This window comes from Mesoplodon mirus (assembly GCF_964341445.2).
Source record: "Mesoplodon mirus genome assembly, chromosome: 3".
NCBI lineage: Eukaryota > Metazoa > Chordata > Mammalia > Artiodactyla > Ziphiidae > Mesoplodon > Mesoplodon mirus.
Window position 1 is genome coordinate 128,550,095 of NC_138978.1, and position 23,814 is coordinate 128,573,908.

At 37.1% G+C, this 23,814-nt stretch overlaps 1 protein-coding gene across 3 annotated transcripts in view; it reads right to left on the reverse strand.

Moving 5' to 3' along the window:
* TMCO1 (transmembrane and coiled-coil domains 1) overlaps positions 1 to 23,814 on the reverse strand; it is a 47,608-nt gene that overhangs the window by 15,149 nt on the left and 8,645 nt on the right. For all 3 annotated transcript variants that reach the window (XM_082612452.1, XM_082612451.1, XM_082612453.1), the window contains exons 3-5: positions 22,428 to 22,487; positions 10,523 to 10,569; positions 9,101 to 9,168 (exon numbers count right to left, since the gene is read on the reverse strand). In XM_082612452.1, coding sequence (XP_082468578.1) covers positions 9,101 to 9,168; positions 10,523 to 10,569; positions 22,428 to 22,487 — 175 coding nt within the window. The remainder of the gene's footprint in view (positions 1 to 9,100; positions 9,169 to 10,522; positions 10,570 to 22,427; positions 22,488 to 23,814) is intronic.

Sequence of the window (23,814 nt, forward strand, 5' to 3'; positions counted from 1 at the left end):
GACAATATTGAAAATTATAAATTAATGTGATTAAGAATAGTGATACTTCATAATATTAGAAAAAAATATGACAGCATCAGTTACATTATCCAAATAAAGTCTTTAACTCCAGTTAAAATATATAGAACATTCCCTCTTAGAAAAACATTTGGTATTTAGAATGTTTCTATAGAGGGAGAGGGAAAAGAGAGGTAGCATTACCATCTTTTTCATTGGGGAAAAAAAATCCCTAAATATCCATATTAACTACTGTGGTTATAAAGAGCTTCTTATACAGCTGAACTCCAAAGAATATAAATAGAATGAATTTGACATATTCTATACATATGTATGATTGTCCACTTACTATGAATTTGACATATTCTATACATATGTATGATTGTCCACTTACTATTTCTAACTGCTTTCCTAGTATATAGTTTGCACAGGGTAAGGGCTCAATCATGAACTGTTGTACTAGGATATGACGAAAATATTTAAAGATCTGCTTGAAGTAGTTATTCTTATCTACTAACCTCACAAAAGCAAAACCAAGTATTGTAATAACTTTTCCAGGAGGAGATATTCCCATTCACTCACAGGAAGTATTATACACAGTTGTTCCAATATTTCCTGGTTACATGCTATATGCAGTATACTGTTCTACATATGCCACCCTACTCTCCATCTGTAGAGTTAAACTGTGAGGAGTAGGGCTGGAATAAATATAGCCCAAAATGTTTACCCCTCTTATTGCTAACATACACACCCTTGACATTTTTGACTTGAAATTGTAACCAAAAAGAAAATCTTTTACAACTAATAAATGAATTCAGCAAAGTTTCAGGATGGAAATCGACATACAAAAATCAGTTGCATTTCTATACACCAACAATGAACTATATGAAAAAAAATAAAACAATCCGATCTACATCAAAAACAATAAAATACTTAGGAATAAATTTAATCAAGGAGGTGAAAGATATATACACTGAAAACTGTAAGACATTGATAAAGAAACTGAAGAAGGCACAAATATATGGAAAGATATCCATGTTCATAGACTGGAAGAGTTAATATTGTTAAAATGTCCATACTATCCAGAGTCATCTATAGGGCTTCCCTGGTGGCACAATGGTTAAGAATCCACCTGCCAATGCAGGGGACACAGGTACAAGCCCTGGTCCGGGAAGATCCCACATGCCATGGAACAACTAAGCCCGTGTGCCACAACTACTGAGCCTGTGCTCTAGAGCCAACGAGCCACAACTACTGAGCCTGCATGCCACAACTACTAAGGCCCGCATGCCTGAAGCTTGTGCTCCACAACAAGAGAAGCCACCACAACGAGAAGCCTGCGCATAGCAATGAAGAGTAGCCCCCGCTCCCTGCAACTGGAGGAAGCCTGTGTGCAGGAACGAAGACCCAATGCAGCCAAAAATAAATAAATAAAATAAATAGATTTATTAAAAACAACGACAACAACAAAGTCATCTATAGATCCAATACAATCTCTAATCAAAACTCTACTTTTCACAAAAATAGAAACATCCATACTAAAACTCATATGGAACCACAAAAGACCTTGAATAGGTGAAGCAACCTTGAGAAAGCTGGAAGCACCAAACTTCCTGATTTCAAACTATGTTACAAAGCTATAGTAATCGAACCAATATATTACTGGCACAAAAACAGACATACAGACCAATAGAATAGAATAGAGAGCCCAGAAATAAACCCAGTCAATTAATATCTGACAAGAGCCAGAAATGCTCAGTGGGGAAAAGGATAGTCTCTTCAATAAATGGTGCTGGGTAAACTGGATATTCACATACAAAAGAATTACACTGGACCCCTATCATACACTACTCACAAAAATTAACTCAAAATGGATTAAGGACTTAAGCATGAGACCTGAAACTGTAAAACTTCTAGAAGAAAACATAGGGAAAAAAGCTCCTTGACATTGGTCTTGGCAATGATTTTTTTGGATATGACACCAAAAGCACAAGCAACAAAAATCAACAAATGTGACTACATCAAACTAAAAAGCTTCTGCACAGCAAAAGAAACAACAAAATGAAAAGGCAAACTATGAAATGGGAGAAAATATTTGCAGACTATATATCTGATAAGGGGTTAATATCCAAAATATATAAGGAATTTGTACAACTCAATAGCAAAACAAAAAAACGCCAAATAATCCAATTAAAAAGTGGGCAGGGATTCCCTGGTGGCACAGTGGTTGAGAGTCCGCCTGCCGATGCAGGGGACACGGGTTCGTGCCCCAGTCTGGGAAGATCCCACATGCCACGGAGCGGCTGGGCCCGTGAGCCATGGCCGCTGAGCCTGCACGTCCTGAGCCTGTGCTCCGCAACAGGAGAGGCCACAACAGTGAGAGGCCCGCATACTGCAAAAAAAATAAAAAAATAAAAAAATAAAAAAATAAAAAGTGGGCAGAGGATCTGAATAGACATTTTTCCAAACAAGACATACAAATGGCCACGAAGTACATGAAAAGGTGGTCAACATTACTAACCATCAGGGAAATGCAAATCAAAACCACAATGAGATTTCACTCATGCCTGTTAGAATGACTATTATCAAAAGGACAAGAGATAACAAATGCTGGCAAGGATGTGGAGAAAAGGGAACCCCTGGGCACTATTGCTGGGAATGTAAATTGGTACAGCTACTATGAAAAACAATATGGATGTTCCTCAAAAAATTAAAAGTAGAACTACCATATGATCCAGAAATCCCATTTCTAGCTATTTAGCCAAAGGAATTGAAATAAACTACTATCTCGAAGAGATCTGTACTCCCATGTCATTGCAGTATTATTCATAATAACCAAGATACGGAAACAACCTAAGTGTCCACCGACAGATGAACGGATAAAGAAAATGTGATATATATACTGTATACAAGTCTGACAGAGAAAGACAAATACTGCATGACATCACTTATATGTGGAATCAAAAAAAGCTGAACTCATGGAAACAGAGAATTAGATTGGTGGTTGCCAGAGGATGAGGGTTGAGGGAAATGGGGAGATGCTGGTCAAAGGGTACAAACTTCCAGTTTTAAGATGAATAAACTCTGGGCTTCTAATGTACAGCACAGTAATTATAGTTAATACTGTATTATATGCTTGAAAGCTAAGAGAGTAAGTCTTAATTGTTCTCACCGCCACCACAACAAAATGATATTTATGTGAGATGAAGGATTTGCTAACTGACCTTACTGTGGTAATCATTTTGCAATATGTATGTGTATCAAATTATCACTCTGTACACCTTAAATGTACACAATGTTCTATATTATATGTCATTATATATATATATCTCAATAAAGCTGGAAAAAAGCTTTAAAAGAAAAAGGAGAGAGAAAACCTTTCATGTCCTATAAGTGAGTTATTCATTTATGTGAAACTGAACATTTAGTATGAATGAGACCTTAAACCAGCCACAAATATGAAGAAAAAAACCCTTCAAATTAATTTTCCCCAGAGATTAGAGGCTTGCCATAGGAATAGCTAAGAATAGACACCATTACTAGTGTGTAGCCTAATAATGAAAAGAGTTAGGGAAAGAAAGAAAAAGGTGCAAAGAGGGAGATAGCTTATAATAGTTCGATTATTTCTTTAAGTGAACTTACTCTCTGCAGTTCCAGAGGGCAGGACCACTGCTCATGATAAGAACAAGCAGGCATATTTTGGTCCAGTAAAAGGAACCACTTTCAAACCCTAAATACTACTCGGTAAAACTATATTATCTCAGAAACCATCAAGCTCCTCATCGTTGAAAATGAAGAAAAATAATGGAAAATTATCTGCTAGAGGTATTATTGGAGGGATTTCCATATTGACACAGAAGTAATGTGTTAAAATGACTTTAAGATCACTTCTAAGATTTAATGTTTCAGCTTTATGGAAATGATCCAGAAGAGAAGCCAAAGACAAATAAATAGCTGAATTTGGTGCCTCTTGTTGCTACTCTGGCAATCTGGGAGCTCAAGTCCTTCCCATCTTAGTCTAACTTGAGGCTTTTTTCTTATCAACAATTTTAAGACTAAAATGGATATTAGAGATAATGTATTCCATTCTATAATAAACAGATGATCAAGGTGAAACTAAGAGAAATTATGCAAAAAATGAATAGTGATTGTTCAATACAATCAAAATATGTACTGTAATAACTGACACCCACATTACTTTTGTTTAGAACTGCTGAGGGATGGTGGGTTTTTTTTCTATATTTTTTTCCCTTTTTTTCCCATTTAAATTTAAAATTCATATATACAAATATGATTAAATTTTGATTAAATTATTATTTGCTAATATTTTTAATGAAAAGAAAAAGAAAGGGGTGCATTCAGTTTCAATCCCAGCTATTGTCTGGACTGTCATGTCACATGAACAATGACGTTTTATCTGAGGATATGAAGATAGCATTGAATCCTATAGATTGGATATTCTGAACATCAGATCTGAAATGTCTGCTTGAAATGTCAATATATGTGAAATAAAACTTGGAATTTGCTCACCAAAAAAAAAAAAAAGGTACTAGACTTTTAATTTCACATACCAGCTTATAAAAATAGAGATACATTCTTTAACTTCTAGGTGCTCACAGTCCTAGACGTAAGAAATATATATATATATATATATATATATATATATATATATATAGATTAAATAAATAAATAAATATATATATTTAAATTTCTGGTCTGGGCACAAAGACCAGAAAAAAAACATGAATACCATTCGGCAACCATGCTCCCTGATATCTATCCAAAGGAGTTAAAAACATGTTCACAAAAAAAACTTGCACACAGATGTTTATGGAAGCATTATTCATAATTGCCAACTAATGAACCTGCAATGGCACCTCATTATCACCCAAAGTCCACAGTTTACATTAGGGTTCACTCTTGGGTTTTCATAAATATATAGCAACATGTATCACCATTAAGTATCACACAAAATAGTTTTACACTAAAAAATCCTCTGTGCTCTGCTTATTCATCCCTCCCTCACACCTAATCCCTGGCAACCACTGACCTTTTTACTGTCTCCAGAGCTTTGCCCTTTCTAGAATGTCATATAGTTGTAATCATATAGTACGTAGCCTTTTCAGGTTGCTTTCTTTCACTTAGTAATATGCATTTAAGGTTTCTCCATGTCTTTGCATGGCCAATAGCCCATTTCTTTTTAGCAATGAATAACACTCCACTGTCTGGATGTTCCACAGTTTATCCATTTACCAACTGAAGAACATCTTGGTTGCTTCCAAGTTTTGGCAATTATCAAGCTGCAATAAACATCTGTGTGCAGGTTTCTGTGTGGACATAAGTTTTCAACTCATTTGGTTTCACTTTCACTTTTTATTCTACATTATACTGTTTGAATTTAGAAGTACTTGTGTATTACTAGTATAAGAAAATTCTTTTTCTTTTTAAACTTTGGTTCTGATGCAAACTCCTGGTTAAGATCTACTACATAAGCTTTGGGAAGCTACCTGATATATCATAAACTAGTCATTTCAAATCACCAGGGAAAATATATTATGTGCTCCCTACCTGGTATTAACAATAGCTAAGCACTTGGTAAAGTTGGAAACAAACCACCAAAAAAAATTACAGGTGAAACAAAATTTAAATATAAAAAATAAAAAGTAGAAAAAAATTTATATAATCTGGTATGAGAAAGGCACTATTTATATAACAGAAAAGAGTAACAGATTTGACATAAAAATTAACATTGCCCATATATCTCAAAAAGAGAGCTTAATAGTCTCAATAAATAAAAAATTCTTATAAAAAGAAAATAAGGGCAAGAACATGGACTAGAAATTTAGAAATAGATAAACATAATAAGTATATGAAAAGATGCTACATCTCACAAGAAATGCAAATTTTAAAAGAAATATTATTATTATTATTATTATATATATTTTTTTGCTATACGTGGGCCTCTCACTGCTGTGGCCTCTCCCGTTGCGGAGCCCAGGCTCCGGACGCACAGGCCCAGCGACCATGGCTCACGGGCCTAGCCGCTCCGCGGCATGTGGGATCTTCCCGGACCAGGGCATGAACCCGTGTCCCCTGCATCGGCAGGCGGACTCTCAACCACTGCGCCACCAGGGGAGCCCAGAAATATTATTTTTTAGCTATTAGATTTGCAAATATTAAACAGATACATAATTCCCAGTGATGAAAAATATATGAAGAAAGAACCACTCACAAGTACTGAGGGCAATAATCGAAACATATAAATTAATAAAACCCTTTCTAGGGGAATTCCCTGGCAGTCCAGTGGTTAAGACTCTGTGCTTCCACTGCACGGGGTCGCAGGTTCGATCCCTGGTTGGGGAAACTAAGATCCCGCATGCTGTGCGGCAAGGCCAAAAAAAAAAATTTCACCTAAGCAATACTTCTAGGATATGCCTGAGGAAAAAATAAGTATACACTGGTGTACATACTACCTGTGAAAATTCTGTGTGAAGATTAATAGAAGATTATATAAGTTAGGGTACATCCATTCAATGGAATACTGACAGACATTAAAAATGATTATGCAAGATGGGACTTCCCTGGTGGCACAGTGGTTAAGACTCTGCCCTCCCAATGCAGGGGGTCCGGGTTTGATCCCTGGTCAGGGAACTAGATCCCACATGCATGCTGCAACTAAGAGTTCACATGCCACAACCAAAGAGCGCACGAGCCACAACTAAGACCTGTTGCCACCAAATAAATAAATAAATAATTTAAAAAATCCTAGCCTGCATGCATCAATGAAGACCCAACGCAGCCAAAAAAATAAAAATAAATAAAATAAATTTTTAAAAAATTAAAAAAAAATAAAAATCCTCTAAAAATGATTATGCAAGAGTTACACATACTGTATTTAAAAAATTATCACAGGTAACTATAGGAGGTTACAAAACAACCATTTTGGGGTATAAAAATTACTACATACAAATATCTAAATGTTTGTATACGGAGAGAAGAAGTACAAATCTTGAAAGGACACGCACTCATTTGAGGAAGGCGGAGTGATCTTTATTTTATATTTTATACATTTATATATTATTGGAATTTTTCCAGTAAGAATTTATTACTTCAATGATTACAGAAAAAAATGTAATAAAAGGTTACACCTGAGAGAAAAATATGGCATTGGGAGAAAAATATATTTGAATCAGATGCCCTTCCCATAGAGCAGCCGTTCATACCATGATATGTTCACAAATAACATTAAGAAAGGGAACCACATGAATATAAGGCAGCATTACCACTGGTAGAAATGGCCACCATTCTTTCTTCCTTTTCTTTTTTTTTAAATTCAGGTATACACAAGTTTTACGATATTAAATAAGTTTCCGGTGTGCAACATAGTGATTCACAGTTTTTAAAGATTATACTCCATTTAGAGTTATTATAGAATATTGGCTATATTCCCCACAGTTCTTTCTTAATCAGCCTATTTCGTTAGAACCCTGTACATAAGACTAAGGAATAAAATCAAATGCTGAACTTCAAGCAAAGCAGTGATTCAAATTTATTGTAGGTATCACACAATAAAGCCAAGACCAATAAGAATAGCTCTACATACACACACCACTAACCTATAAAAATATTATTTTAAAAATCAGAAGTATAAGAAAAATAAGATGTTAAGCATCAAATTTTTTAAATATAGATAAGTACTTAGCTAGCTCTATACTGTCCAGAATGTGACAAATTAAAGAATATTTGAGTATTTGAGTTGTACCAATGAAGCTTACTAGTTAACTACAAAATCTTTCAGTGTTTGGTTTGCCTGGTAATCCACGGTGATATATACCCAAGAAATGGGAGAAAGCATAGCAGTGAAAAAAGGATACTGAGTTTAGAGTTATAAGTTAGAAATTATGAGACTTCTAGAGACCTTGGGCAAGTTATTTAATCTTCCAAAGGTCCTTTTCAGCACTAAAGGCCTATGATTTTAGTAATCACTAGTTAAGTGGAAATTTTGTATTAAAATCATTTTGGACATTCCCTTTGGTGCCTCACCTAAGTAAAAATAACCACTCCCTTTTCCCCCCTGCTTTATTTCACACACATACACATCTATTGTACCATCCATCAATGTATTGATCTGTTTGTCCTTTCTTTCTATAAAATTTTGATATTACTGAGGGCAGGGAACACATCTTATTTGTTATATTCTGATACCTAGCACAATGCCTGGCACAAAGTGGGCCCCTGACAGGTGGGAAGAGAAGAACAGACTGGAGGTGGGGTGGGGGGTGGGTACAAGGAGAGAAAGAGACAGACAGGTAGAAATGAAGCAGGAGAGGAAGAGTAGGAGAAAGGGAAGGAAAAGAGTGAGTGAGGAAAATGTGTGGGATAGTTCAGGAGAGCTCTGAAAGGTAAGAAATGACAGCTTGTCATCTCTGGATATTTTCCCAGCTTCTGTCAAAAGCAGTCCCACAATTACTCAGGCCTGCTATATGCTAGTTTAGACAACAGTAACCTACCTTATCATTAAACAAGGTTATAGTTGTTAAGACTCTATTTTAAGAGTCAAAACACCTCTGTACGACTACCTTCATTTTGAAGCAGTTTGTTAGTAAGGAACTTAAAAACCCAGGAGACATATTAACTTCTTTTTAGAGGACCCATAAAACCTTAGTCTTTGCCTTACACATAAGATATCCTCAATATTAAGAGGGTGAAAAAGTTATCATATAATTGTATTCCATCAAAATTAAATTTCCCTTGATTTTGGTAACTGGATTGAGGTTAAGTAAGAGAACGTCCATGTTCTTAGGAAATACACACTTTAGTAGTTATGGGTAAAGGGGCATGAAGCCTACAACAAACTCTTGAATGATTCAGAAAAATATACAATTAATGTATAAATGAGTACATATATGATATGGAGAAACAGAGAAAAAAGGAAAGCAAACGAGGCAAAATGTTAACAATTGTGAATCTGGTTAATCAATGTACTATTCTTGTAACTCTTCTGTAAATTTGAAATATCAAAATATTACCAAAAAAGCTAATTGTTCACATATACACACACATAGAGCAATATTTAGATAAAACCATATAAAAGGCTACTCACATAGAATTAAACATTCCCATTAGGGCAGTAAAACAAAAGCCAATTGCAAACATGGATTTCATTCGAACCTGGAAGGAAACCAACAAATTGTTATTTTACACTAGAGAAAAACCACCACTAAAGCACACCCCAAAGGTTTTGGTTTACGTCATTTTTAAAAGATGCTCCTTGGCAAAAAGCTGTTTATTGGCTAACCCACCCTCCACCTCCAAGGCCTCTTCTCCTTGCCAGCTTCTGATGAACAGTATTGGGGTGGTCATATGACCCAACTCTGGCCAATAAGATGTAAGTACCAACCAGAACTTTTAAAAGGGACAAACTTGGCTAGCATCCCTTTAGGTTTTTTGCCCATACTTCTTGCCTGGAAAAAAGAACATAATGCCTGACAGTAAAGCACCATCAAACAACCAAACGACCATAAGCTAAGGAAGGTTAACCTGAGTCCTTAGTGACATTACTGTGCTGCCACAGCAGCCCAGGACTACCAACCTCTGCACCTCCTGAGTAAGTGAAAAAATTTTATATGTTTAAGCCATTATTAAGCATTTTGTTTCTTGCAGCTAACTTCTTTCTTAATTACATGTGCCATAGAAGTATAAACAAATAAAAGATCATAAAGATTAAGATGAACAGTTTATCAGCAATTTTTATCTCTTCTTTCTGCAGTTTCCAAATTTGGTCTCATGAACATGTAATAAGTGCGACAACAGAAAAGCTATTTTCAAAAAAATGCACTTCTAAATTATGATCTTTCTTAATAAGAATTTCAAGAAACAGAAGATAAAATAATACAGCAAAGGTCTCTTGGTAAGCAAAAGACAACTATTGTACAGTTTAGATGTCCTGTGTTGAATATATAGAAATTAAGTAGAAAAATAAGTCAAGCTATATAATTAGCCTACCTACACCTCAGAAAGACATGCTTGAACTCTACTCTTTATAAATAATGAGTAAATGGCTAATAAAATCACTTTTCCTTACACTTTATGATATGCCTGACCCTCAGATCAAAAGGCCTCTTAAAGAATAAAGGCCACAATAAAGGCCATCTATGATGCTCCAACTCCTATTTGGGATTACCAGGTCACCATAAAGCCAAAGATTCAGCAATAACATGAGGAAGAAAAAGAAAATAAGCTACTTCATTTGAAAACATAAGGGGGAAGCTAATAAAAACTGTCTGAAAGGGACAAATTATGACTTCAAGAGAGCCTAAAAAAAAAGCTATTCATATTACTAACACGAAGCTTCAGTCCAGTAGCATATTTTCACTTCTATTTGGTCCAGGAACAACCATGATATTATTTATAGCCTGCATAACTATAAATTTCTGAAAAGGTAAGTGCAGTGTACTTGATGAAAACCAGGGTCTTTTGCTGAAAAACATGTGGTTTATCATGAAGTTATATTTAGGACTCTTACCATTGATAGATCCCTGTTATTATTCTTCAGTTTCTCTTCTTGCCGCTCTGCAAAGAATTAATGAACTGGTTAATAAACACAGTGCTGAGCGCAAAGCAGATGTTAAACTGTCACTGCCTGATGACTATAATAGCACTTCTGTCTCAGTATCACTTAATAAGATAAGCTGAATACATGGAACACTGTATACTTTGTACTAATAGAAAATTCAAATGCAGCAGTGCACCAAAATAGTTCAAATTAAATAAATAAAAATATTTAAAGTTTAATTTAAACTTTAAGTGTCTGTACTCTGTACATTAAGATATACTCTTATGTTACATCAAAAGGAAGTATAACCATAATGCCTGTACTTAGGTTTCAAGTATTAATTACCCATCTGTTATGATTTTTCCCCCCTTTCAGTTTCTTTAAGAGAGCATGGAGTCTGAAAATTAAAAGCCAATTAAGATGAATTTAAGATTCAGGTTCTTTCACATTACAGTCAAATCACTCTAAAAATAAGAATAGTTTCATAGTTAAGTCACTTGGAAAGCTAGGAAATTTGACATATATTTCAAGAAAATTGTATATACACAGAACCTAAACCGCTAAAGAAGTCTCAGCTGTACATTAATGACCTTATTTACTGTATTGCATCAACGTAAGGGACTTTATTGTACTTACGAAGAAACTGAGGCCCAGCAAAGGAGAAGTGAGTTCTCAGAGACCACACAGGTATTGTAGGCCAAAGCCAGGACGAGAATCCAAGTTCCCAACTCCCAACCCAATGACCTCTATATATACTATGCTACTGCTTTCTTTGATTATGCATTTTTATCACCGGGATCAATTCATTCAACAAATACTTATTGATTACCTACTAAATGCCGAGCACTTTTCTGAGCACCAGGGATAAATGAATGAACAAAACACACACAAATCCTCACCCTCACAGGAAGATTATGAAATTAAAATATAATACCCTCTAAAATAAAAAATATACAATTGGAATATATGAAACTGGTGTGAGGGCTGCAAGTTCAGGCAGTTAAAGGAAAGGAAGGAAGAACAGGCCTACAGGAACCGCAGACTGGAGTGTAGTTTCCAAACAATGTACGGTGAGATGAATATACGCTTCCTTGTCCTAAATTGTTCCTATCCAGTTTGTTCTCCCGGGGAGGAAAGGATACAGGCAGGAGAAAGTGAGGATTATGAAGATATATGGAAGAAAATGAACAAAATGGGGTGGAACTAAGGTGTATCTCAGGGGCTAGAGTTCTTTTTCTACCTGAGCACCCCTCTTAAAATGCAATAAGACTTTTTAAAATTGGGTGTTTGAAAATTGGGATGACTAGAAGGTAAACAGGCATAAAACCAAGTAGAGGGGGAAAAGGACTACCACTGAGACATGAAAAGAAAGGTATAGAAAAGCATCTATGCTAGAAACCTTGGCACATACTTGACTCCCTACTCTATCTTCAATCAAACACCAAGTCCTATTAATTATACCTCATAAATACTTATGAAATCCACCTCTTCTCCTCCTCCTTACTATCACTTCCTTAGTTAGGATTTCTAACATCTCTTACCTATATTACTTTCAAGTCTCCTAACAGATCTGCCTCCAAACTTGTTCCCTCAAATCCATCTTCCACATAAATGCAGTCAGATCTACTTAAAAGGCAAAACTGAACAAAATCATGATACTCCCCAGCTTAAAATCCTTCCATGTCTTTTCACCCCTACAAGATCATGTTTCTTTTTTTTGGCCACACCACGCGGCATGTGGGATCTTAGTTCCCCAATGAGGGATCGAATGCACCCCCTGCAGTGGAAGTGTGGAATCTTAACTACTGAACCGCCAGGGAAGTCCCAAGATCATGTTTCACTATCACCTGCAAGTCCTGCATCTGGCCCCTGTTTACTTCTGCAGCCACATTTCCAACCACTCCCATAAATTTTTATGTTCTTGCAATACCAAACAACTTTAAGTTCCTGTATATACGATGCTTTTCTCTTGATTCAGTGTTTGTTCATAAAGTCTCTTCTACCTTGGGTGACCAAGTGTCCCAGTTTTCCCTGGACTCTTCCAGTTTTAGCTCTGAAAATCTCATATCCCAACAAACTCTTCGGACTAGACAAATTGGGGTGGTTGGCTACCCTACTTCCACCTAGACTGTTTTATCCTACCCCATCAAACCCTTTCCTGGCTAGCCTGTACTCAACTTTTAAGCCTCAGCTCTTGTGTCACCTCCTTTTGACAATCTTGATTCCTTAAGCAATACTATTCTAAAAAGCTTTCTACAATTATGAAAATATCCTACATCTGTGCTGTCAATACAGTAGTCACTAGCTCCATGTAGCTACTGAGCAATGAAATGTGACCAGTATGATTGAGGAACTAAAATTTCAACTTCATTTATTAATAATTTTAATTAATTTAAAATCTGAACAGTCAAATGTAGCTACAGGCTGCTGTATTGGACAATGCAGTCCTAGACACTGGATTAGAACTCCTTTCTTTATGCTTCCAGAATATTCCAAGCACATCTCTATCATTATACTCACCGAGTTTATACATTTTGTTATAATGATCTGTTTATGTACTTAACAATGCAACTAGATGGCAGGCTCCTGGAGGACAAGGACTTCTTCATCTTTGTATCCTCAGTAATTGGCAAGTAGTTAGTTGCTCAGTATTGTAGTATATGCTCAATATTGCTTAATGAATCAGCAATATAATAAAAGCTGATCTGAAGATACCATACACCAAAAATCCCTTTCCAGGGACAGGAGTCTTTGATAAAGCTGGTAGCCTGAAGAGGCACTTAAAGCCTGAAAGGCTGAGAGGACACTAAAGTGACATAGTTTTTATGAAGTTCTATTCCACTTTTTTCAATTATGTCCAAACAGAAGCTCTAACCATATGTAGTGTCAAGGTAGACTGTATGTATACATGGCTTAAGAAGAATACAGCAGTACAGGTTTATGATATATCTCAACACTACTGTGCTTGGTTCCTGAAGATTTTTCAACTCAAATTGTTTTTAGGTGCCCACCATATACAAATAAAGTAGGTTTTGCTGGTTTCAAATAATTCAGAAATAAGTTAACATTCGTCTGGTTTTGGAGGGGATAAAAGAAACAGAGTCAAGTTTCTTATGACCTTGATGTGCTTAGTTGGTAGGAAATGCTAAGATGCCTCAAGAAGCATAAACACTACAAGGACTTTAACATTTAAAGTCCTAGACAATGAAAGAGTTTTCAGAAATCCAGAAATGCCCATGTGGGAAACAGCAAACCTGATCTAATAGAAATGTTACCAACAGGGAAGCAATTTCAGGTACTCCCCAAGTTACGAACAATAAACTTGTAAATATCTCCATAAAGTCACAGTTAGGTTTATATACCTCCCATCTCCCCAGTAACCCCAATGCCTAATCTAAAGTTTTTCCATTTTCAGTTTTCTCCATTCCCAGCTCAGTTAATTGTATCTCAGATCCTTCTAATCTCTCTCTCTATACCCACGTTCTCTTTTACCCTCTTTATTTTCCTTCCGGTCTTAGAAAATTATTAAACTCCTTCTCTATCTCTCTTCCATTATGACTACCAAACCCTGACTCTAATAAAACTGCTAGGCAAAGATTTATTCTATTCATTCTCATTATTTTAAAATATAAGATTCAAGTTTTACAAGGATATTCTGTTAGACACAATGAGAAATGAAACACTTAAGTCCTTAAAAGTACTTAAAACATCCTTTTAGAGTTTCTATCTCATACTGTAATCAAATCTACTTTTCTTTAAGCCTCAATGATTTAAGTACATTTTAAATGTTATTTCCTAACCAATTTTGCTTTTAATTACCATTAATACAAAAGAGGAACAAAAACAAAACCAACTATTGTCCCTAAAAATAAAGTTTTTACATTACATTATGGGTGAAATAAGCTTATGAAGACAGGTTTGTCAATCTAACCACCATGTAATACATGGTTTTATAAGAATAATCCAACTTCTAATAGACTGTATTGAAAAAGTATCTTTTTTTTAAACAACCTGCTTTTCCCTTATCAAGAAACTTTGTTTCCTCAAGTGAACAATTTCTGGGAAAGTCACATTAGTAAGTAAAATAAGTGCAAACAATTTATTTTGAAATGATGTTTTATATTGTTTATTAGCAGCAATCAAATATTTGAGCATAATGCTTCATGTAATTATGAGAACAGTTTTGGCTGAGATGATGCAATAAAAGCTAGCTAGTTAACTCTTAACTTCTAGTACCTCAAATAGTTAAGAGGATACTGAAATAAGTAAAAGTGATTGACTGGTTCTCTATTGCTCTGTGTGTAACTTAGCCCTTAACTGTTGTCAGTTAACTAGCATAACTCCTCTCAAAAAGTTGTTTCTTGGCCCCAATAAGGTAGGGAAGTCACTGTCTCAGTCTAATGTTATTTTCATCTCGGTGGTGTGTTACTTAAAAGAAGTAGAGCTAGTGAACCTCCTCCTAAGGTTCACTCGCCCTTAGTTTTCTCCCTTGAGAAACTTCAACATCTAGAAGCCCAAGGCTTCCAAGATGGTTGTACTTCCCAACCCACCTTTCAACTGTTATGTTGACATCAGGAGGGAGAAAACGTATGTCTAAAACCTTCTACACCTCCCCTGAAGACCTAGAATTTAAAGGTTTCAAGTCGAGTGCTGGAAATAAATATTCTATGTCATTCAGTGTTCACTTGTCCTGTGTGAACTATTCTTTATGCCATTCAGAACCTCAGGATTTAATACACAGGAGAATCATACCTCAATTCCTCCATTTGAAAGGAATTCTATACACTCTTTTACTACTGAACTTTTGGAATACACTCTCTATGAAATTTGAGGAAATTTCATGGAGAAAAAAAACTGGAAGTATAAAGGAGATATATTTATATTCTAGGATGATTTATTATCCAAGATGATAGACAAAAGGAAACATTAAAATTCTAAAAGGGAATACTCCAATTAAAAAGAAGCTACATTTCTTGTAGCTACTGGAATACACTAGTAGCAACAATGACATCCATTCTGACCAAAGAATGAACAAACCTCAAGCCAATCTATCACACATTTTTATTTGACAGCATTAGGCTTTGTACAATATGGTAATATAATTTAACTAAGAAAGGAACACGTCATCATTTACCTTAGTCAATAACCAGTGACGGGACTTCCCTGGTGGCACAGTGGTTAAGAATCTGCCTGCCAATGCAGGGGACATGGGTTTGAGCCCTGGTCCAGGAAGATCGCACATGACGCGGAGCAACTAATCCCGGGCGCCACAACTACTGAGCCTGTGCTCTAAAGCCCGCAAGCCACAACTACTGAGCCGACGTGCCACAACTACTGAAGCCTGCGAACCTAGAGCCCGTGCTCCACAACAGGAGAAGCCACAGCAATGAGAAGCCCGCGCACTGCAATGAAGAGTAGACCCCGCTCACCACAACTAGAGAAAGCCCATGCACAGCAACAAAGATCCAATGCAGCCAAAAAAATTAAAAAATAAAAAATAAATAACCAGTGACTTTTCTGTCAAAGAATATAAATCAATTAAAGTACTCACGGGGCAACTGGGTAGTCTGATCAAACCGACAGTTTGGGAGATGGGGAACATTTTCAAATAAGGAAGAGATGATCAAAATAGCAGATGCTTCTCTATAGATTAAAGGAGTTAGGTATGCCATGACACTTCTATATTCTGAGTTGTCTTGAATGGAAGACCAATTAATAACATGCCTTTAAAATTTCATGTATATTGGGAGAAGCAAAATTTAAATGAAATGCCTGATACAGCCTTCTTTTATAGAAAATCCAAACAGCATAGATAAACATCTAGAATAAATATATTAATTCAGGGCCCCAAATCAATTTCAAAAATGTCCTCCCATATTTCCAAGTCACCAAGAAAGGAGATACACACCCCATTCAGCAAAGCTTCAGAATGCCTGCTCTCCCTTCTCTGGCCACCTTCTGTGGAATATCTCCCTCTCATCATAGTCTCTGTTCAGTTTCAACCTTATGAAGATTCCTAACACCCCGTGCCCTGCCACTACTGACCAAAAAGGAGGCCAATCCATAGGCTTACCCATGACCTACGGCATAAAAAGATGAGCTGAGCTAGTTGGATTCCTTCTTGCAGGAATTTAAACAAGAAAATCTTGGGAAAGTAAATCATTTAACTGTGGGAGCAGAAACAGCAAAATAGTAATGTAGAACTGGCTCTTGAACTTTAGTTCGTCTAAAAATTATCTGGGCAGCTTGTTAAAAAAGCAGGCTCCTGTGTCCCATGTCCAGAAATTCTGATTCAGTAAAGCCTGGGAGTAAGACTCAGAACCCTTCATTTGTAACAAGTATCTCAAGCAATACTGATATAGGTGGCCAGAGAGCACATTATGAGTAATACTGATATAGAAAGAACCACAGGAGACAAGCCAAAGTTAGGCACAGGCAAAAATTAAATGCTAGGGAAGCACTGCAGAGAAAGTGGGGAAGTTGAACAACAGAAGAGAGAGAAGTACTATAAATTAATAGTGGAGCCCAATGTCTGGCTTTATCCCAGGGCTTGCTCTGCCGGCAGGAATTGCTTTAACACAGTTCCTGCCTTCCTGTAACCAATTAGTTCAGCTTTTCCTGAGTTCTGGATCACATATATCCTTAAATTCCTCATTACTTGAGGTAACTTGACTGCAGCCAAAAGATCTAAATACAATTCATACATCAAAAGTAGTTTCTCTTTTATGAGACGGAAATGTAAAATAACCAAAACATCTGCTCCTGAAATTAAGAATGGGAAACATAAAAACTTCAGACACCTCAGTTTCAAATTAATGTTTCTATCCAAGACCATTATCTCTAAGAGCTTCACCTAGTGATATCAATGACATTTTGCTTCTCTGAAACACTGAATATTGCTGACCACACCCCTCTTACTAAAAACTCCCTTCTTTCAAGGCAGCAATATCATTCTTTATAGTCTCCCCATTACTGTATATATATATATATGTTTGCTTTTTTATAAATAAATTTATTTATTTATTTTTGGCTGCGTTGGGTTTTCGTTGCTGCACGCGGGCTTTCTCTAGTTGCGGCGAGCAGGGGCTATTCTTTGTTGCGGTGCATGGGCTTCTCATTGCGGTGGCTTCTCTTGTTGCGGAGCATGGGCTCTAGGCACGCGGGCTTCAGTAGTTGTGGCTCGCGGGCTCTAGAGCACAGGCTCAGTAGTTGTGGCGCATGGGCTTAGCTGCTCTGCAGCATGTGGGATCTTCCTGGACCAGGGCTTGTACCCGTGTCCCCTGCATTGGCAGGTGGATTCTTAACCTCTGTGCCACCAGGGAAGTCATATATATATATATATATATATATATATATATATATATATTTTTTTTTTTTTCACAGAAACCCAAGTGGGGAATCTGAGCAAAGGGAAAGTAAGGGTTGCATAATAACAAAATTGTAGATAGGGTCAGTATACAAGAATACATTTAACTGGTCTTATAAAGTTGCTGGAGATGAATAGCAAATCTGACTCTATGCTTATTAGCAGCCAGTCTCAAAGTGGAGGGAAAAACCATCAGTTCAAGCACAGGGTCAATAAGATAAAAAATAAATCAATTATTTATGAGAATCACTGCTTGTCTTGACATTGAAAACTACTACAAAGTTTCCATAATTTCTCATCAAAGGGGTATCGTGTAATGTTGTAGATAATGTTCTCAAAAATAGTCCATAGCAGCACTACAGTAAATTTTATCTGGCTGATTTTTTCATGACATGTCTAACAGTGCAAATGTCAAGGAGAAATAGAGTAGAAGCAATTTTACAAAGTCCAAAACTATATACAAGTTTAGGTTTACAGATTTCTGATAGTCTGGTTTAATTTAGGAGTAAAATTTATAAATCTACAGAATGGATAGGATGTTTGTCCTTCAAGCAACTCCTAACGAATATTATGTCTTGTAACTCCTATTATGTTTTGATAAGCAACTCTTCATAAATATTATTTCTTTTACCTTCTGATGACATTCTGGTGAGCAAACAATTTGAGGTAGCATTCCATGGTAAAATAATTTGAGTACAGATAGTTTGTGTTGTCAATTTTAAGGGTAGTGGGTAATGTGCCTTCCATTTTTTTTTTTTTCCTTGCATTACATTACGCGGGCCTCTCACTGTTGTGGCCTCTCCCGTTGCGGAGCACAGGCTCCGGATGCGCAGGCTCAGTGGCCATGGCTCACGGGACCAGCCGCTCTGCGGCACATGGGATCTTCCCGGACCGGGGCACGAACCCGTGTCCCATGCATCGGCAGGCGGACTCTCAACCACTGTGCCACCAGGGAAGCCCATGTGCCTTCCATTTTTACATCTTGCCTATCCTTTATAGCAAAGCTACTCCAAAGAATTACCCATGTTCAATGTCTTCACTTCCTCACCATGCATTATCTCCCTAATCTATACAATCTGGCTTCTATCCCTTATCATGCCACTGAAATTATTCTTGCTAAATCACTAATTATCTCTGTTTTGCCTCTCAGATATTTAACACCCAGCCTCTAACCCTTCCTGTCCTCTGAAACTCTCCCCTCAACTTCCGTGACACAACTCCTTTCCAACTTCTCTGGCAATACTTTTTCAAGCTCCACTTCTTCTTCTACCCCTTAAATTTCTATGTCTCAAGACTCCCTCCATCCTCAGCTCTTTGCTTTTCTTACTTTTTATGGTCTCCCTGTGTGATTTCATTTACTTTGTGGACTCAATTATAATTTATAATCATATGATTCTAAATTCTATTTGTAGCCTTTATCTCTCTGCCAGCTCCAAACCATACATCCAACAGTGTACCAAGTATTTCCGCCCTACTGTCACACAGACGCTGCAAATCTAACATGTTCAAGCCTGAAATCATCCTCTCCTCTTCCTCATCCCAATCTGCAACTTCTCTGATATTTCCTCTCCTAATCAGAAATCTGGGCTTTTTCCCAGACTCATTCCTCTCTACATACCCTACATCTAAAAAGTCTGCAAGTCCTGGGACTTCCCTGGTGGCACAATGGTTAAGAATCCGCCTGCCAATGCAGGGGACTCGGGTTCGATCCCTGGTCCAGGAAGATCCCACATGCTATGGAGCAACTAAGTGCATGCGCCACAACTACTGAGCCTCCGTGCCACAACTACTGAAGCCCGTGCACCTAGAGCCTGTGCTCCACAACAAAGAGAAGCCACCGCAATGAGAAGCCCATGCACCGCAATAAAGAGTAGCCCCCACTCGCCGCAGCTAGAGAAAGCCTGTGCGCAGCAATGAAGACCCAATGCAGCCAAATAAATAAATAAAATTAAGAAAAAAAAAAAGGCCTTCAAGTCCTGTTACATCTACTTCTTCTATATCCATTGAATCCGCACCATTCCCATTGTCACTGCCTAGGTTCAGGTTCTTGCCATTTGTATGCCTAGGATACTTAAAAAGCCTCATAACTTCCCTGCCTCCAGAATGATCCCCTCTCTGATTTATCCTCCGAACTATTGCCAGAGTTGTCTTCCTTAAAATCTGATTTCAAATCTCTGTTTAAATCCCTTAATGGTCACGGGAAGACTTCTGCATACGTTAACCTCCTTACCTTAGTTTAATTTATAAAGATCTTTATGAACTAGGCCCTACTTATTTCTCTAGCCTTGTCTGCTTGTACTTTACACATACCTTCTTTTTTATTTGTTATACTAAACTATTTATAGTTCCAGGTATATACCTTGCTATTTGATCCTTCTATGCTTCTGTATATGCCTATCCTTCTACCGAGAATATACAAGGCTTAAAAATGCAGATTCTTGGGACTTCCCTGGTGGTGCAGTGGTTAAGAATCCACCTGCCAATGCAGGGGACACGGGTTAGAGCCCTGGTCTGGGAAGATCCCAGATGCCGTGGAGCAACTAAGCCCGTGTGCCACAACTACTGAGCCTGTGCTCTAGAGCCTGCAAGCCACTGAGCCCGCGTGCCTAGAGCTGTGCTCCACAACAAGAGAAGCCACCACAGTGAGAAGCCCGTGCACCGCAAAGAAGGGTAGCCCCCGCTCGCTGCAACTAGAGAAAGCCCATGCACAGCAACGAAGACCCAAAGCAGCCAAACATAAATAAATAAATAAATTTATTTTAAAAAACTGCAGATTCTTAAAGTTATGAATGACTAGGTTCAAACCCCTTCTCTACCACTGACTTAATCCATCATACCACTGAATGACCAAGAGCAAGTTACTTAAACCTCAATTTTCTCATCTCTAAAATAGAGGTAACACTGTTCACTACCACATACCATTGTTAAGAGAATTAAAAAATGTCAAGTGCTTACTTCAGGGTGTTGCAGATGGTAAGAACTCAACTGACCAGTATTTTATTTATTTATATTTTTACTTAGTTAACGCATACTAAAGCTTCAAGATTCAGCTTAAGCATTATCTCTAAAAGAAAACCTGATCCTCTAGATTGGTTTGGATATCCTTTCTTCTTTACTTTTATGCCACTCAGAATATCTCTCTAAAAAGTAAGTATTGGGGCTTCCCTGGTGGCGCAGTGGTTGAGGGTCTGCCTGCCGATGCAGGGGACGCGGGTTCGTGCCCCGGTCAGGGAGGATCCCACATGCCGCGGAGCGGCTGGGCCCATGGGCCATGGCCGCTGAGCCTGAGCATCTGGAGCCTGTGCTCCACAACGGGAGAGGCCACAACAGTGAGAGGACCGCGTACTGCAAAAACAAACAAACAAGCAAAAAACAAACAAAAAACAAAAAACAAAAAAAGTAAGTATTACACTGCATTGATCTGTTTTTCCTCTTTAGACCTCTTAAAACAGCAGTCCCCAACCTTTCTGGCACCAGGGACCGGTCTCGTGGAAGACAATTTTTCCACAGACGAGGAGGGTGGGGGTGTGCGTGTGGGGATGGTTCAGGTAGTAGTGCATACGATGAGGAGTGATGGGGAGTGGCAGATGAAGCTTTGCTCCCTCACCCACCCACCACTCACCTCCTGCTGTGTGGCCCCATAATGGTCCGTGGTCCAGGGGTTGGGGACCCCTGTGTTAAAAGACAGAATTTTTTTCTACTTTGTTTCTCCAATGCCCACCAGGGTGACTGACACATACAGAGTAGATGTACAGTAGCATCTTGCCATGGAACTAAATGAATAGGCCATTTAGAACACATCTGATACCCCTACACTAAATTGAAAAGCTTTAACCAGAACAGAACACTTGTATAGTCTAGCCTGGTAGAGTAATCTCCCAGGATTTAACAGCAGTGACCTAGGCATAGAGACATAGTTTCTGAGCCAAATACACAATTTCACAACCATTTTGTTCTGATTGTAGAATCAGGAAGCATCATAAAGTATAAATACAAATCACATGCAGTCATTTATAAATTGTCTTTTTGGAACTGAACTACAGTCTGTATTAAATTCTAAATTACACTGGAAAACCAAAAACATAATTATTTTGCAGACTAGGTAAAATTACTCAGCAGAAAATTTCCTACATCTTGGTAGATCTCCATCACCAGTCAATTCTCAGTAAGGAAGCTATGGCAACAATAAATACAAGTAACTCAGACTTAACTGGAAATAATCATCTCAGAAAAAAAAAAAACAATACCCTTTTACAAACTATGCCAAGAACCTTCAGCCAAGTTCAAAAGCCATGACTGTCAACACCATTTCACTAAACTGAAATTTCAAACCTAAGAGCAAAAACAAGTAGAGAGAATCAAGTAAGATAACATATGCAGTGCTTTGTAGACCATAAAACTATACAAACATAAGTTACCACTACTAAATACTTTATTACATTTTCATTATCTAAGAATTTATTTCTTCCAAGAAACCTCAATATTTTGTATACCAATAACTCGTCTTACCGATTTTCTTTTTTTGTTGTCGACCAGCTGACTCTGTTATCGTTTCCTTCTTCTTTTCCACTGTAAACAACATAGTAACATAGTAAAAATTAATTATGCATTACACAAAAGAAACAAAGGATGTTTTATCACAGCTGAACCAATGAAAGAAGCTTACAAGAAAGTTACATGCTGCCTTTGATTACGGTCATGGTTAACTGGTATGCTCCCACACCTGCTAACAGTAAAAGGTAGACACAATATTCTAAAAATCAAACAGCAATATTGTAAGCATCATTAATTAAATACCCATAAAGGACTTTATAAACACAAAGTCATAATCAAAACTGAGATGATTTTCAGACCATTAGCTGTAGGTGATTGCCTTAGGTAGAGTCTAAGCACAATTTTAAAATTCTGCTCTCTCAGGTGATTAATTGTAGTGCCATTCTCATATTCACCATAGAAGGTGGGCATTCATTCATTCACTTACTGGCTACCTAAGTTAACAGGCACCATTCTAGGTAAATAAAAAGATAAACATGATCCTTGCCCTCTAAAAAGCAATTTAGTGAGGGCACATAATCAAGTAACAATTATAGTATAGAAAAATGGCAACACATGCACAGGGTAGGAAGATCAGGAGAGCCAAAAAAGCTAAGACCAATTTTTCTTGAGGCTTTTCAATTAATATGACGATAGAGTAACAGTAAGCTTTTGAAGAAGAATAGTGTTAATGTATTTATATTTTATATTTACTATCTTTAATCACCTATGAATGGACTAGCGATACACCAAAAATTACCTTTACTCTATTTACATTTTCTGTTTCTTATCTTAGTACACTTCATTTACTAGCAAATAGTACAGTATATTATCTCTAAAAGCTGCATTAAAGAGAATTGGCAGGTAGGAATCTTTCCCTTAGTATATTAAGTATGCTGAATTCTAAAAGCAAAATTGGTGTTACTCCTTTATCAAAGAGATATAAAATTCAATTTAACTCCACTATTACAAATAAAATGGTAAAGTTCTGACTATAATAAAATGTGTGTGTGTGAATATATGTATTGGGTGTCTAAGTGACAGGTACTGTTCTAGGTAGATAAAAAGATAAAACATGACATATATAGGGGGAAAAAAGAGGCTTTTTTTTTTTGTTTGGTCACACAAGGCAGCATGTAGGATCTTAGTTCCCTGACCAGGGATCTAACCCGTGTGCCCTGCAGTGGAAGCTTGGAGTCTTAACCACTGGACCACCAGGAAAGTCCCAAGACAGAGATTTAGAATGAACTACTAGTATGAGATCATAAAAGGAAATTAAGTCAAATTCTACAAGATGTTACAGAAATAACACTTTAAAAGACAAAATGGACAGAAACATTGATGCTTTATTCTTTATCATTAT